At 42.9% G+C, this 16,871-nt stretch overlaps 1 protein-coding gene across 1 annotated transcript; it reads right to left on the minus strand.

Annotated features, from left to right (window-relative positions):
* Nucleotides 1–802: 802 nt before the first annotated feature.
* On the minus strand, nucleotides 803–3,675 carry LOC101287227 (PRAME family member 12-like). The gene is made up of 3 exons (XM_004272568.1): nucleotides 3,389–3,675; nucleotides 2,372–2,944; nucleotides 803–1,361 (listed from the first exon to the last, which is right to left on the minus strand). The coding sequence occupies exons 1-3, from the start codon at nucleotides 3,673–3,675 to the stop codon at nucleotides 803–805; spliced, it is 1,419 nt and encodes a 472-aa protein (XP_004272616.1).
* Nucleotides 3,676–16,871: the final 13,196 nt, after the last annotated feature.

The following is a 16,871-nucleotide window of genomic DNA, read 5'->3' on the forward strand; positions in this document are numbered from 1 at the left end:
AATTCAGGAAGGACCATTACTCACCATGGGTCCAGAGGTTCAGCTTATCTGCAGTGTGGATGACCCCTTCCAGAACTGGGAGCCATGCCTTGTGCAGTAAAGCCCATTCCCCCCACATTGAAAAGTCAAGAACTGATAGTTATGGACCCACCAGGAGAACCGTGAGGACTGCTCATGTCCAGGGTCATGGCCTGAGCCAGCAGTGAGGACCCTGTCAAGAACTCTTCACTCCAGTGGTTCACTGACCACTGAGTATGTCCCCCTTTGTGTGTATTAACCCACTGAACAGCCACAGAAATAAGCAAGGAAGTATGAGATGCTCCGGACTAAAGAACTGGTGGGAACGGTAAGATCAGATCATAGACAATTCAGAGCCACTGTCTTCTTCCATCAGTATCTGGATTCCTGCGGTATAAACTGAGAAATCAGGATAATACAGCATGGAGGGCAGCAGTCAGTTTACACTGAGGGTCTCTTTATTTCTGACCATTCGTTTACAACCATCTACCCAGGGATAACTCCAACACGTGGGTCCCAAGACTCAATCCACCTCCAGAAATTTAGGTTCATATTTCTGACTCTATAAGACACATGTCCCCAAAAGACCTATTAGCTGTCAGAGTCAACTTTTCCCTCTGCAATCCTGCACCCTCCCTTAATCACTTTCTCTTCTCCATTCACATTGAGCAGATGTCTGAAACCATGGGTCTGTTTTCCCTTTACGATTCAACTATGTCCTAGATATCAGTTTCCAAGTGCTCAGAAGAAAGCTTTTAGACGTACCCAAGTAGTTAGGGGGATTTCAGCGGTATACGATGGGCTGGGGATGAGAGAATGTGTTATCTCCACAGTGCAGACAGGGGCTGGAACTAATCCAAATGATCCTGGGACGTCCTAAGACTCGCAGAATCTCAAACAGTTCAGCCCGACACTGTGCAAGTCTCCCAGGTTGGAGGATTCGCTGAGAGCTGTAACTCTCCTGAGGGACAGGATACAGCTCTTGACTTAAACTGGGCAGCCCGGAGGTGTGTCGCAGCAGCTTCTCCATGACGGTCATGGAGATGAGGTTTCCCCGCAGGCTAAAGAACATGAGCTGGGAGCAGCGGCTCAGGGGCGGCAGGATGGTCTCGAGGTGAGAGTCCATGATCCCACATTGCTCTAAATACAGTTCCTGGAGGGTGGCTGCAACTTTCTCCAACAGAACCGGGAGGAGCTCAGGACTAGAGTAGGTCAGGGTGATGCCACTCAGATCCAGGCCCTTTAGCTGACTGATGTTCGGACACTGGGACAGATGGCTCAAGTCTGAATCCGAAAGGAGGCAGTGAGTTATTGCAAGGTTGTCCAAGGGGTTTGTCAGACACCTGGGGAGAAACAGAGCAATTAGGTCTCGGAAACCGAGGTGGAAGTTGACCTCAAGTAGGGAGACAAGTGATTTGCCCAGCCCCAAGGTTAGTCTGATCATCTGATAACGATCAATACCCAGAATGCCCAGTCTCATTTTAACCTGAGTCCTTTCACCTTCCTGTGTGACTGAGTCAAGTTGAAAGCTCTCTTTCCTCATCAGTCAAGCAGAGAAAAACTTATTACACTTCTTATGAGGATGAACGAAGATAACAGAGTACACTAGAACACACTCAGGGGAGAGCCTGACACCTTGTCTCAATAAAGAGTGGGCATCACTTAATTTTAATAGTAAGATACATACATAAAATGCTTCCTACTCAGGTTTCCTTCAGCCCACGTTTGGGCCACAGGCATGCATATCTCAGGCCAGGTAAGGCTTCTGGGTGATGTGCATAGTGGACCCACCAGGGCAAGATCTCAGGACATCAATTGAGGTTGCCAGTCTGCAGGGGCTCAGTTACATTCCTGCATCATCTGCAAACCACCTACCAGTTTTTATTCTGCTTTAGGCTCCTGATCTATTACCAGCATCTCCAGAATCACGCATTATCCATATATTAATTACCTTTTCAGGAGGAAAAAACAACCTTTTGCAAACAGGGAATTTGAGATAGGCTCATTGTGGCCACAACACTGGTGAGCACAGAGCTTCCATTTAGAAATGCTCAGGCCTGATGGAGTTTTCCCTCTTCAATGCCCCCTTCCCTTAGTTATTTTCTTAATTCATCTAAACCAAGCTATCTCTTCCTAAAGAAGAAATCATATACCCACACCACTAGATCCTAACCCCTAGTCCATAGCTTCCTAGCAGGGTGTCCCTTTCTAGAGGCTCTATCCCAGTTTGGGCCCCTACCTTGATTTGCGTGGTTATGTGATACCACAGTTCAGGATAGAGAAGCAAAAGGGACAGTGCTTTGGATATTCTCGTGTTGTGTTTGCTGTTACCTGAACAATGGTGCACACTCACCTGAGCATCTGGTCCAGGCATCCTTCAAGGAAGGAGTGAGATTCCAGATGGAGATCCCGGAGGTGGTGCAGCCTGAGGAACTGAGAGGTAATTTGGACAACGTGCTGCTGTTCCTGCCCCCCAAGTGCAGACATGTGGATGTTGGAGAGAAGGAGTCTCTGCACTTTATTCATCTGGCCCAGGAGAGGAGCAAACACGGCCAGGGTGGACAGATGCCAGGTACAATTCACTTGCACCTCCTGGATACAGTCCAACTGTACCATACTCAGGACCTTCATAATATTTTCCATGGGAAATGAAAGAATCCTCAGCTTCTTACAGCACAGGTGTATGGAAGCTTTTCTCTGCTCTACCCACCTGATGAGGTAGGTGAGGAATCCATCCAAGGTCCTTTCCTTGAGATGAAGTTCTATGAATACCTCCAAGGGAGCCCTGGGCTGTTTTGCCCTTGACCTGTCCTCAGCCACTTGTGCCATCAGTGAGCTTGAACACCCATGGACCCTGTATCCAGACCACATTCTCCAGAAGTCCTGGCTGGTATTTCTTAAATCCAGCACCCGCAGCCTGCACCTCCTGTGGGGAAACAGCAGATTGGCAGCGATGGCTTAAGATCCACACATAATGAAACCACAGTCTCAGCATTTAGGCAGCACTCAGACTCCCCACCCAAGCTTTTACTTCTCATCCCTGACATCACCTGCTGTCTTGCCCTCTTCTTCCCTCTCTGCCTCACATTCCTCCATCTCCTTTCCCCTTCCATCCTTCCTGGCTTTCTACACCTATTACCCTTACGCATCCCTGGCTGAGACATGTACTTTCAGGCTCCCCTGCATCTTAGGCACTCATACACTGCTGGAAGGCGTTTCCCCAAATGAGCTCAGCAATGGCCAAGTCTCTGTGTCTCTTCATTGGCATCATCGAAGCCTCTGTTCCATCCCTTGTCCATCCACTCTCCTGACTTCAGCTTTCTCTTCAGACCTGCCCAAAACCTTACTAGGCTCCCTTGATCAGACTCACCTGGGATGATCCTTCTGTGCAAGCAGGATATCAAGCCCATCCAACACTGCTTGTAAGGTTCCCAGATGAGGCATCTTCATCAGGCCCCCCAGAGGCAGGCGGACAAAGGGCCAGGCTTGCACCATGGCCTTCAGGGTCTCGCTGCATCTCCCATAGAAGGCCTCCATGAACACTGGGGGGAAGAGCTCTGTGGGCAGATCCTTCAGAGCCGTGATGGTCGAGGCCTCATCCCTAAGCAAGCTCATTCCCGCCAGGTCCAGGAGTCTCAGGGGGTTCTGCACACTCATCGTGACTCTGCTCCTAAAAGAATCCTGTGGAAACTTTCAGGGAACAAGGAATCTTTCTCAGGTTAAGCATGAGCACCCCCTACTCGGTCTCCCCACCCTTCAGAAGAACCAACTCAGAGCCAAAGTCACTGCTCTGGCAGTGGTGGAAGAGCCTCAGTTTAGCAGAATTCCACTCTGGGCTCGGTGGGCCCAAAGCCATAGCTTTGCCCTTGTGGGCACCAGAACAAGCTTCTCACAAGTACCAAGGAGGAAGAAACCCACCCACTCGTCCATCCATTTCCATTCACTGCTTTGCTCAATTAGGTTGCACTGGGAAGTGGGTACCATGAGCCTGAAGGCTGACCCCAGTCTTTTTGGGGGAAACCTTTCAGACCACCACTTAGGGCCCTAAAACTATGGGAATAGGAGCATCTTTTGGCCCAACACAGTCTCCAATCTCAGTTTCCACAGTTAACTGCACTGGGAAAGATAAAGCAGATATGCCTAAAATGAGTGCCATTTGTGCAAACTAAATCTTTTTTTTTTTTTTTTAATCTTTTGGCCGCACCACAAGGCATAGGGATCTTAGTTCCCCAACCAGGGATTGAACCCGTGCCCCCTGCATTGGGGGTGTGGAGTCTTAACCACTGGACCACCAGGGAAGTCCCTGTGCAAACTAAAGCTTTTTAATGTAAAAAAATAAAATTCCAAACAGATGTTTTCATTAAAAAATAAAATCTGGTTGGTTAAGAGATTTTTAAATGATATAAACCAAAGTACATATCAAGATGTTTGGGATTAAGGCAAAATTACACTTAGAGGCAAAATCAAAGCCTTACATTTGTACATCTGAAAAGAAAGAAAATCTCCCTGCCACCCATAGCTACATGCCATCATTCAAAACCTGCTGACCATAGATAAGATGAGAGTGTCTTTAGCTGAGGTCTGTAACTTACCAGCTCTGATGTGGCAGGGTGCTCAGACCTCAGATCCGGTGGAGAACCCAGGCAGTGACTCCAGAGAAAGAAGTTTCTGCATATCTTCTTTGGTGCCTGAGGCTTTTATAGGCCTTTTTAATCACATCTTCCCCCTTTGCAACTACTACCATCCAATCAGAAAGCAATGCCTGATTGGATTCCAGACTGTCCATCAGGTTAATCCTGATTGGATCTTTGCCTATAACCAGGTGAATTGATTGAATCCGGTATTCATTCAGGAGGGAATAAATGGGGGGGAGGGGATTCGAGGACTCAATCATTGATTCACTGCACAAACACTGATTGAGTTTTACTAATAGGGTCCGTTATAGCCAAGGGTGTGTGACAGGGAAGAGATTATTGGTTCCTGACATTGAAAAGATAAAACAAAACTTGAAAGCATCATTGTTGGGGAATCTTTGGCCAGATCAACTTAATCAAAATGTCCCACAATTAAAGCGACTTTAAAAACACATTGGGGTCATTCCCAAAGGTAACAACATAAACTCCTATCTGTATCAAGTTGTCACTTAGATTTTACATCAGAAACATAGCAGATCATGCGCCTATTCAGGGAGCAAGGGAAATGCAATTGGAGATGTTCACGATGTTCACCCCCAGGCTAAAGTCAGGGCTCCTCTGAAAGAAGTCAGGTCAAAATCACAATAAGGAGGAAGGGTGGGGACTGAGCAGTGTGGAGTAGGCCATTCCTAAAGGCACCCTTTGAATGACCCAAACAGTGTGAAATATTTTTTTTTCTTTTGGGGAAGAGGGAGACTAAATGACTTTTCTCTTGGTGGAGTTTAGCAATTAAAAAGGGAAACAGTGTCATGTTTGGGGTGTTTCCTTACAGAAAGATGGGATCAGCACAGCAAACTGGCATGAAAAGATTAAATATGAGAATGTGAGCAGAGGGAGAGGCTGGGAGCCCTCGGAAGTCAGACATTTCCAAGACTGAGAGCCACGGAGGGTGGGCACTGTGGGCTGTTCGGGAACTTGGATACAAGGGGAGACATGAACGTGGATAAGGTGCACCAAACCCTGTCCTCATCGTGGTGGCTGCTACCAGTAAACATTTTCTTTTAGGTTCTTCCCACAGAGGACGCTCCCCAATGGCAATTAGCCACAGCCTTTGTCCAGGACCTCTGGCAGCTGAACCACCACCCCATTGGCTCCTGTCCAAGTATATGTTGATAATTACTATTTCCTCAAAATTAAGAAAGTTCAACACAAGTTCTGATCAAAGTGACACCATTAGGCACAGAAATAAAATTTTGTTCTCATATTAAGCACTGTTCAAACATACCAACACCTTTCCCTACAAAGTTCAGAAGCTATATTTGGTGTTTAATGATCTGCCACAGTCAGGGATGACTCTCGCCTTGGACTTCATCACATGGAGATTTTTTTGCAGTTTCAGGATGCAAAGAAAATGTGACCCTCCGTCCACCCCTAAGAGTTCTTCTTGCCTTCCTTTCCTCCATTCACTGTGATATCCAGATAATTCAATTATAAAACTGCCAAAGAAGGCTAGGAGTTTTGAAGAGTGTTCTCCACCTTGGTATCTTTCCAGAAGATTCCTTTCACCACATTTCTGCTCTGGGTATAAATAGCATAAAATTGGGGTAAACTGGATTGTACTCAATAGACATTTTAACTCCCAGGCCGCCAAACCCCTTTATTAATAAGCTGCAATAGAGTGAGATTAGTAACAACGATAATCATAAACCTCTCTGTTTATTGAACACAACGTGGTGAGCAACGGTGTCAGCACTTTTTATCCACCACCTCGATTAACCTTCACAGGAAATGAAAGGTTCACTGCTCTTTTCCCGTTTTCAGGCTGGTGGATTTAGGTGTGGGCTTGGGATAGAAACCTGCCCACTTCCACACTGTGAATAATTGGTAGATTCCCTCAGGTGACGGGTACAGAAGGCCCCCCGAGTTGTCAGACAACCTAAGTGGTAGGAAGGACTGACTGACGGACTTCAGGTTATGTCAGTGTAAATGGGCAAATAGCAGAGTCCAAGCCGGGGATGTCTCTATAGGATCACAGGTTCTGTGAGATCCAAGGAGCTATGAGGGGTCTAAGTGTTGGAATGTTCTAGAAAAAAGCCCAGACCTCTCCCTTCCCCCTGGGTAGAGTGTAACCTCCTCTGTCCACCTCCACTCAGAGCCTGTTTGCTCAGGGGACACACTGAGCATCGAGGAGGAGGGTGCACAGGTGCATAGAGGTGCCGTCCTTCCCACCCAATTCTGGGCCCAGCAGGACTCCCAGGGTCAGGTGAGGAGCCTGGATTCCGCATTTCTACCCTGTCTTGATTCCCTGTCTTCATGACCTCATTTGCAGCCCAGGTCAGAGCAGCCCTCTGAACCCATCAGGGGCACGTCCTGTCCTGCTTTTCCAGTCACAGGATCTCAAGTGAGATTCCAAAACATTGCTCCAGGGCCTTTGTTCAGGGGTTTAGAATGTTTCTGTGCATCCGGTTCGCTTTCCAGGATGAAGCAACTCGGCAGTCCTCTCTTTCTGCAGCCCACCAACATCACCTCTTCTAGAAACTGGAGCCTGGCTACAATGCTGGGACACCCTTCCACTGGGATCAGCAGAAATCCAGGAATTCTGCTTTAATTCCTCTGAGTTATTTTGGAGTTTATGACTAACCCCAAGGCATAGAGTTCCCCACTGCTCCTCTGGATCCATTGAGGCACCCAGGAATGCTGGGGGGAGACCCCCCCAGGTTACAGAGGAGGATCTTGACTCTTCTGGTCTTCCTAGAGGTGACAGCTGATGGGAGGCCCTGGGGACCAGTCCCCTGCAGAGGCTCTCCCCTCCGTGGCTCTCTTGTTCCAGCCCTTGAGCTGATAAAGTTCTCCTCAAGCCCAGTAAGTCTTTTTTCTCTCCCAACTCAGATCCCTTCTTGCCCTGAGATGTCTTGTCCTCTGTGCCTTTTTAAAAGTTCAGGTCTCTGTGTTGGCCTTCCTTGCCCCCTCTAGTTCTCAGCAGGCTCTGGTTCCACTCTAGATCCACTAATATCTTGCTATAAACAAGGAGCTGTTGCTCTTTCTTCCTCATCAATAAAGTTTTGATGAGAACATTACCCTGGGTCCAGGCAATTAATCCCGAGGGACAGGTTTGTAGAGACATGGTGGGTGGGGAGGATGTCTGGGACCCTCTCCAGGAGGGATTGGACCATAGGGACTGAAGGAAGGAAGAGGGAGAGGGCAGAGAATTTCCAGAGGAGCTGCTGTAGGGCCCAGAATGAGGGGGGAAAAGAGAAATGGCAGCTGAGCGGGAGACCATGTCCTCAGCACTCACAGGGCTGTGTCCCTTCAAGACTGGGGACTTGTGTCTGAGGCCATTGGGAGCACTGAGGGCCAGTGCTTGGGGCTGGGAGTTCCCAAGAGACTGGATTTGCTTGGCCTGACCTGCCTTAGGCTCCAGTGGCTGCCCCTACGCCCAGCCCAAAGTCACAGGGTCTGCCCAATGGGCAGTCTGGAGAGAGAGCGTAAATAACATCCATTCTTGATGCAAAGATGACGAGCAAGTTAGGTGGGAAGTGGAGGGGCCCCGTCTTGGTATTTAGGCCAAGGACAGGGATGCTCTTTGGAAATTTTGCCATTTAGCGTCGTCACTCAACACAGCCGCCATACTTTGAGAATTGTGCTTTTCAGGAGGAAATGAGAAAGAAGGAGGTCTGACACTGTGTCTTTGTCATCCAAGTGACACCAGATTGTCTACTTTGACCCGTAGAAAGGTCATGGGAAATAAAAGTCAAACCAGGATCCATTGCTTGCCCAGCACAAATGAAGGAGGGGCACAGGGACGACCTGCAGTGGCGTCAGGGGCACTGGCCTCCCGTGTGTGGGAAAACTCCTCTAATGACCGGGTTGAGGACAGCAGGAACCCATCGAGGTGGGGACTCCGTGGGCACTTTCACTAGGAAGTATCTAGCACACACGACACCCCCTAATACCCAATACTGCCTCCTCACTCCTTTCTACTTGATTCATTTACATGTACTTATTTATTCTTCATATAACTGAACATCTTTACCCTTCTCCCCATTCCCCCTGGCCGAGGGCCTGGCAACCACCATCCTATTCTCTGGTTCTGTGAAATTGTTCTTTTCTTTTTTGATTCTACATATAAAGATTCCATATAATAGTTGTCTTTTGGCAGGATTTCCTTCTTTTTATGGCTGAATAATATACCATTATGTACATATACCACCTTTTCTTTATTCATTCATCCATCAAAGGACATTTAGGTGTTTCCATACTGTGGCTATTGTGAATAATGCTGCAATAAACATGGGTGTTCAGTTATCTCTTCAAAAATCTAAGACACACACAGTGACTATAGTTAATAATATAATATTTATACTTGAAATTGCTGAGAGTAGATCTGAAGCATTCTCACTACACACACAAAAAGAATTAACTATTAGGTGATGAATGTCTTAATTATCCTGATCTTGGTAACCTTTTCACAATTCACACATAAGCCTCCATTGCTTGGCTTCTCCAGGGGTCTCACTGTGCTTGTGGGACTCCTGAACTTTCCCAATTAAACTTCTTTTTTTCTTGTGTTAATCTGTCTTATGTCAACTTGATTATTAGATCAGTTGAAGAAAGTAGAAGGTTAGAGGAATTATTCTTCCCCAACAATACTAAAAATGAATGTGCAAACTGAAACTACAACACAATCTTAATAATCAGTAGAAAAAATTATGATTATCTCCTGACTTCCCTGGTGGCGCAGTGGTTGAGAGTCCGCCTGCCGATGCAGGAGACACGGGTTCGTGCCCCGGTCCGGGAAGATCCCACATGCTGCGGAGTCGCTGGGCCCGTGAGCCATGGCTGCTGAGCCTGCGCATCCGGAGCCTGTGCTCCGCAACGGGAGAGGCCACAACAGTGAGAGGCCCGCGTACCGCAAAAAAAAATTAAGAACACTTTTGCTGTGATTATAAATATACAGATAAATAAAAACTAGTAAACTACCATTGACTTAGCACACTGTAATTTAAGATGTTGAGAATTAAAGTGTTTTATTTCCTTGTGAGAAACTTATCAGGAGTAGTGTGAGCAGTGGCTGCCTCCTTCTCATAACTGATGACAGGACATCTGCATCTTTTCTATGCTTTGTAAATTGTCATCCTCCTTACTAAGTTGGTATCAGCCTCCCACATTTGATCCTTTGGACTTCCAATGTCATGAAATTCCCCCAGAGTTCTGTGAGTGTGAACTTTCTGACCAGTGTCACCTTGTCTGGAGCTTCTTCATTCTTTTCTTCACACACTTTCCTCTTTCCTGCATCTCTGGGAGATACGGGCTGTGAGCCTGAGAGGAACAGAGGCCATGGAGAGAGGGGATCCCTTGACTGGTTCAAGGTCACACATGGGAAAATGGAGGGAGAAGGGTCTGGATTTACCTGCATTTTATCCACATGAGGCGCCTCACCGGTGCAGGTTGGCTCCATTTGAAGGAGAAAGGTCCTGGATCAGCAAGTCCCTGGAACAGCAGATGGGAAACATTCCTAACAGTATTAATATGGTGTACCTGATCAAAGCTGGCTTCTGTTTCCCGGCAGAAACTCGGGACCGTGGGGATCAAGGACCAGATTGACCAGGGAGTTGGGAAGAGTTTGTTCTCCTTGGGCTGGGAACCCAGGGGATCGGGGTAAGGTTTGAGGCCACACCCACTGGACTCTGGATCTCGGGAAGGGAGAGGATGAGACGCTGAGACCAGGACCCACACCAGGGCCTGCAGTGCAGGTGAGCCCTTTCCCTCTATCAGGTGCAGAGTCAGAGAACAGCTGGCTCTGGGTTCCTCACATATTCCTGTGTCCCTCCTCTAGAGAAGTCTCAGCTGCAGGACAGCTGCACCTGTCCCTGTGCAGGAGAGGGCCCCAGCACCCACCCGGGTGCAAAGTCCATAGGGGACCAGAGGCGTTTGGCAGTGGGTGGGGGAGTGCGGGAGAGGTTGTCTCCCTGGCGCTTTCCCCTCCCTTGAGTTCACGGCAGGTTTCCTTCCCTCCAAGTCCTCCTGGGATACTTGCACCTGGAAGTCAGGCAAGGGTCAGCCAAGGTCCAGTGTGGAGGAGAACTCTACTCAGTATTCCTTCATAACCTATATGGGAAAAGAATCTGAAGAAGAATGGATGTATGTATGTGTGTAACTGAATCACTTTGCTGTACACCTGAAACTAGCACAACATTGTAAGTCAACCATACTCCAATATAAAATAAAAATTAAATTACCGAAAAAGATGAACTGCATAGTAATAAATTATGTCCCAATAAAGAGTTTATCTTTTTTAAATAGGACACTTCACATTACTTTAAAAAATTTTTTAATCTATCTATTTATTTATTTATTTATAGTTTTGGAAAACATAACTTTCGGTAAAAATGTGTTATTTATGTCACAGGTTGGTATTGTTATGCATAATTGAATTGATAAATGAGTTTTAAATATTTTCCCATTGTAACTAGATGACAAATATTGATAAATATAACCCAGATACTCAAAAGCTCTTTAGGATCATCGATATATTTTTAAAATATAAAGGCATCTTGAGACTGAAAATTTGAGAACAGTGGCTCTAGGATGAAAATTTACCAATAATGAAAGCAGTGGTTTTTCCCTACTGGTGAGAAAAGTGAAGTTTCTTTCCCCCTTATACTGTTATTTAATCCTGCACACACCATCCAAACACATGTGTTATGGTCTGTGTGGTGAGGGTGAGCGCAGGGTGGTACAGCCACACTCTCTCTACTGCTTCTCCGCTGGCTATCATAGTTTACACAGCTAAGTCAGTCAGACATGCAAATATTTGTGGGTTTTTTTTCTTTTTCACTGTAAAAGCCCTGTCTCCTTATATTTTTTTTCATTTTTCTTTTGGCATATTTTCCTAGAAGAATTTTTCCAGTTTTATTGAGGTAGAATTGACCTATAACACTGTATTCCTTTTCCAGTGTACAACATAATGATGTGACATGTATACATTGTGAAGTGATCACCACAAGAAGTTTAGTTATCATACATCACATCACATAAATGTGTTTTTTTCTCATGATGAGAATTTTAAAGATCTACTCTCTTAGCAATTTTCATACACAACACACAATGTTTTTAACTTTTGTCACTGTGCTATGACAGACACATTCCATCCCCTTGACTTATTTATTTTGTGACTGGAAGTTTGTACCTTTTAACCACTTTATATCTTTCCCCATAGGTCTTTCTTTACTTATTTCATTTAGCACAACGCCGTCACGGTCCATCCATGTTACTGAAAGTGGCAGGACTTCTTTCTTTTCTATGGATTTATGGCTGAATAATATTCATATATATATATAAATATACATTCATATTTTCTCCGTCATCCATTGATGGACCCTTAGATTGCTTACATGTCTTGCTACTGTAAACAATGTTTCAGTGAAACTGTGGCTGCAGATTTTTTTTTGATACCGATTTCATTTCACTCATATATGTACCCAGAAGTGGAATAGCTGGATTCTATGGTAGTTGTATATTTAATTTTTTGAGGAACCTCCGTACTGTTTTCCACAGTGGCTGCATCAACTGACATTCCCAGCAACAGTTTCAAGGGCTCCCTTTTCTCCATGTCCTCATCAACACTTGTTATCTTTTGTCTTTATAGCAGCCATTCTAAATATTCCGAGGTGATATCTCCTTGTGGAGTTTTTTCTCTTTTATTAAATTTTTATTGAAGTATAGTTGATTTACAATGTTGTGTTAGTTTCAGGTGTACAGCAAAGTGATTCAGTTATACATATACATATGTCCATTCTTTTTCAGATGCTTTTCCCATATAGGTCATTACAGAGTATTGAGTAGAGTTCCCTGTGTTATTCAGTAGGTTCTTATTAGTTATCTTTTTTATATATAGTAGTGTGTATATGTCAATCTCAAACTTCTAATTTATCCCTCCCTACCCCTTTCCTCCTTGGCAACCATAAGTTTATTTTCTACATCTATAACTCTATTTCTGTTTTTAAAATAAGTTCATTTGTACCCTTTTTTTTAGATTCCACATATAAGTGATATCATATGATACTGGTCTTTCTCTGTGTGACTTACTTCACTCAGTATGACAATCTCTAGGTCTATCCATGTTGCTGCAAATGGCATTATTTCATTCTTTTTTATGGATGAGTAATATTCCATTGTGTATATGTACCACATCTTCTTTATCCATTCCTTTATCAGTGGATATTTAGGTTGCCTCCGGGTCCTGGCTATTGTAAATAGTGTTGCAATGAACACTGGGGTACATGTGTCTTTTCGAATTATGGTTTTCTGTGGATATATGCCCAGGAGTGGGCTTGCTGGATCATACAGTAGCTCTATTTTGAGTTTTTAAGAAACTTTTATGCTGTTCTCTGTAGTGGCTATGCCAATTTACATTCCCACCAACAGTGTAAGAGGGTTCCCTTTTTTCCACATCCTCTCCAGCATTTATCATTTGTAGATTTTTTTGATGATGGCCATTCTGACTGGTGTGAGGTGATACCTCATTGTAGTTTTGATTTGCATTTCTCCAATAATTAGTGATGCTGAACATCTTTTCATGTGCTTTTTGGCCATCTGTATGTCTTCTTTGGAGAAATGTCTATTTAGGTCTTCTGCCCATTTTTTGATTCAGTGATTTATTTTTTTGATATTGAGCTGCATGAGCTCTTTGTATATTTTGGAGATTAATCCCTTATTGGTTTCTTCATTTGCAAATATTTTCTCCTATTCTGTGGGTCGTCTTTTCATTTTGTTTATGGTTTCCTTTGCTGTGCAGAAGCTTTTAAGTTTAATTAGGTCTCATTTCTTTATTTTTGCTCTTATTTTCATTACTTCATGAGGTGCATCAAAAAGATCTTGCTGTTATTTATGTCAGAGGGTGTTCTACCTGTTTTCCTCTAAGAGCTTTATAGTATCCAGCCTTACATTTAGTTCTTTAATCCATTCTGAATTTATTTTTGTGTATGGTGTTAGGGAGTGTTCTAATTTCATTCTTTTACATGGAGCTGTCCAGTTTTCCCAGCACCACTTACTGAAGAGACTGTCTTTTCTCCATTGTGTTGCTATACTCTTGCCTCCTTTGTCATAGGTTAGGTGACCATTGGCACATGGGTTTATCTCAGGACTTTGTATCTTGTTCCATGGTTCTATATTTCTGATTTTGTGCCAGTACCATACTGTCTTGATTACTGTACCTTTGTGTATAGTCTGAAGTCAGGGAGCCTGATTCCTCCACCTCTGTTTTTCTTTCTCAGGGCTGCTTTGGTGATTCAGGGTCTTTTGAGTTTCTATACAAATTGTAAGATATTTTGTTCTAAATCTGTGAAAAATGCCATTGGTAATTTGATAGAGATTGCATTAAATCTGTAGGTTCCTTTGGGTAGTATAGTCATTTTCACAATATGGATTCTTCCAATCCAAGAACATGGTATATCTCTCTATCTGTTTGATTTCTTTCATCAGTATCTTATAGTTTTCTGAGTACAGGTCTTTTGCCTCCTTAGGTAGATTTATTCCTAGGTATTTTATTATTTTTGTTGTCATGGTAAATGGGATTGTTTCCTTAATTTCTCTTTCTGATCTTTTGTTGTTAGTGTATAGGAATGCAACAGGTCTCTGTGCATTAATTTTGTATCCTGCAACCTTACCAAATTCAGTGATTAGTTCTAGTAGTTTTCTGGTGGCATCTTTAGGATTCTCTATGTATAGTATCATGTCACCTGCAAACAGTGACAGTTTTACTTCTTCTTTTCCAATTTGTATTCCTTTTATTTCCTTTTCTTCTCTGATTGCTGTGGCTAGGACTTCCAAAACTATGTTGAATAATAGTGGTGAGAGTGGACATCCTTGTCTTGTTCCTGATCTTAGAGGAAATGCTTTCAGTTTTTCAACATTGAGAATGATGTTTGCTGTGGGTTTCTCGCATATGGCCTTTATTATGTTGAGGTAGGTTCCCTCTATGCCCACTTTCTGGAGAGTTTTTACCATAAATGGGTGTTGAATTTTGTCAAAAACTTTTTCTGCATCTATTGAGATGATCGTATGGTTTTAATTCTTTAATTTGTTAATATGGTATATCACATTGATTGATTTGCATATATTGAAGAATCCTTGCATCCCTGGGATAAATCCCACTTGATCATGGTGTATGATCCTTTTAATGTGTTGTTGGATTCTGTTTGCTAGGATTCTATTTTGTTGAGGATTTCTGTGTTTATGTTCAACAGTGATGTTCATCTGTAATTTTCTTCTTTTCGTGATATCACTGGTTTTGGTATCAGGATGATGGTGCCTTGTAGAATGAACTTGGGAGTGTTTCTTCCTCTGCAATTTTGTGGAATAGTTTCAGAAGGATAAGTGTTAGCTCTTCTCTAAATGTTTGATAGAACTCGCCTGTGAAGCCATATGGTCCTGGACTTTTATTTGTTGGAAGCTTTTTTATTATTATTATTTTTATGCTCTATTTATTTATTTTTCATATTGCACCAATATTTACTTTAAAAATGGTGCTAACCATTTTTTTAACATCTTTATTGGACTATAATTGCTTTACAATGGTGTGTTAGTTTCTGCTTTATAACAAAGTGAATCAGTTATACATATACATATGTTCCCATAGCTCTTCCCTCTTGCGTCTCCCTCCCTCCCACCCTCCCTGTTGGAAGCTTTTTAATCACAGTTTCAATTTCATTACTCGTGATTGATCTGTTCACATTTTCTATTTATTCCTGGTTCAGTCTTGGAAGGTTGTACCTTTCTAAGAATTTGTCCATTTCTTCCAGGTTGTCCATTTTATTAGCATGTAGTTGCTTGTAGTAGTTTCTTATGATCCTTTGTATTTCTGTGGTGTCAGTTGCAATTTCTCCTTTCCTATTTCTAATTTTATTGATTTCAGTCCTCTCCCTTTTTTTCTTGATGAGTTTGACTAAAGGTTTATGAATTTTGTTTATCTTCTCAAAGAACCAACTTTGAATTTGATTGATCTTTGCTATTGTTTTCTTTGTTTCTATTTCATTTATTTCTGCTCTGATCTTTATGATTTCTTTACTTCTACTAACTTTTGGATTTTGTTTGTTCTTCTTTCTCTAGTTGCTTTAGGTGTAAGGTTAGGTTGTTCATTTGAGATGTTTCTTGCTTCTTAAGGTAGGAGTGTATTGCTATAAACTTCCCTCTTAGAACTGCTTTTGCTGCATCCCATAGGTTTTAGGTTATGTTTTCATTGTCATTGCAGTATTTTTTTAATTTCTTCAGTGAGCTCTTAGTTATTTAGCAGCATGTTGTTTAGCCTCCATGTGTTTGTGTGTTTTTACAGTTTTTTTTCCTGTAATTGATTTCTAATCTCATAGTGTTGTGATCAGAAAAGATACTTGATATGAGTTCAATTTTCTTAAACTTACCGAGGCTTGATTTGTGACCCAGTATGTGATCTATCCTGGAGAATGTTCCGTGTGCACTTGAGAAGAAAGTGTATTCTGATGTCTTCTGATGGAAAGTTCTATAAATATCAATTAAGTCTATCTGGTCTAATGTGTCATTTAAGGCTTGCGTTTCCTTATTTATTTTCTGTCTGGATGATCTGTCCATTGGTGTAAGTGGGGCGTTAAAATCCTCCAGTGTTATTGTGTTACTGTGAGTTTCCCTTTTTATGGCTATTAGCATTTGCCTTATGTATTGAGGTGCTCCTATGTTGAATGCATAAATATTTACGATTGTTATATCTTCTTCTTGGATAAATCCCTTGATCATTGTGTTGTTTCCTTCTTTGTCTCTTGTAACAGTCTTAATTTTAAAGTCTATTTTGTCTGATATGAGTATTGCTACTCCAGCTTTCTTTTGATTTCCATTTGCATCGAGTATCTTTACCATCCCCTCACTTTCAGTGGGTATGTATCCCTAGGTTTGAAGTGGGTCTCTTGTAGACAACATATATATAGGTCCTGTTTTTGTATCCATTCAGCCAGTCTGTGTCTTCTGGTTGGAGCATTTAATCCATTTACATTTAAGGTAATTATTGATATGTATGTTCCTATTACCATTTTCTTAACTGTTTTGTGTTTCTTTTTGTAGGTCTTTTTTTTCTTCTCTTGTGTTTCCTGCCTAGAAATGTTGCTTTAGCATTTGTTGTAAAGGTGGTTTTGTGGTGCTGAATTCTCTTATCTTTTGCTTGTCTGTAAAGCTTTTGATTTCTCCGTGGAATCT

This window comes from Orcinus orca, chromosome 1 (assembly GCF_937001465.1).
Source record: "Orcinus orca chromosome 1, mOrcOrc1.1, whole genome shotgun sequence".
In the NCBI taxonomy this organism is placed as follows: domain Eukaryota; kingdom Metazoa; phylum Chordata; class Mammalia; order Artiodactyla; family Delphinidae; genus Orcinus; species Orcinus orca.

Coding starts and splice junctions, on each gene's coding strand:
- LOC101287227 (XM_004272568.1), bottom strand. CDS start 3,675: ATGAGTGTGCAGAACCCCCTGAGACTCCTGGACCTGGCGGGAATGAGC. Junction 2,945..3,388: donor GCACAGAAGGATCATCCCAG/GTGAGTCTGATC, acceptor GTTTCCCCACAG/GAGGTGCAGGCTGCGGGTGC. Junction 1,362..2,371: donor TGCCTGGACCAGATGCTCAG/GTGAGTGTGCAC, acceptor GTTTCTCCCCAG/GTGTCTGACAAACCCCTTGG.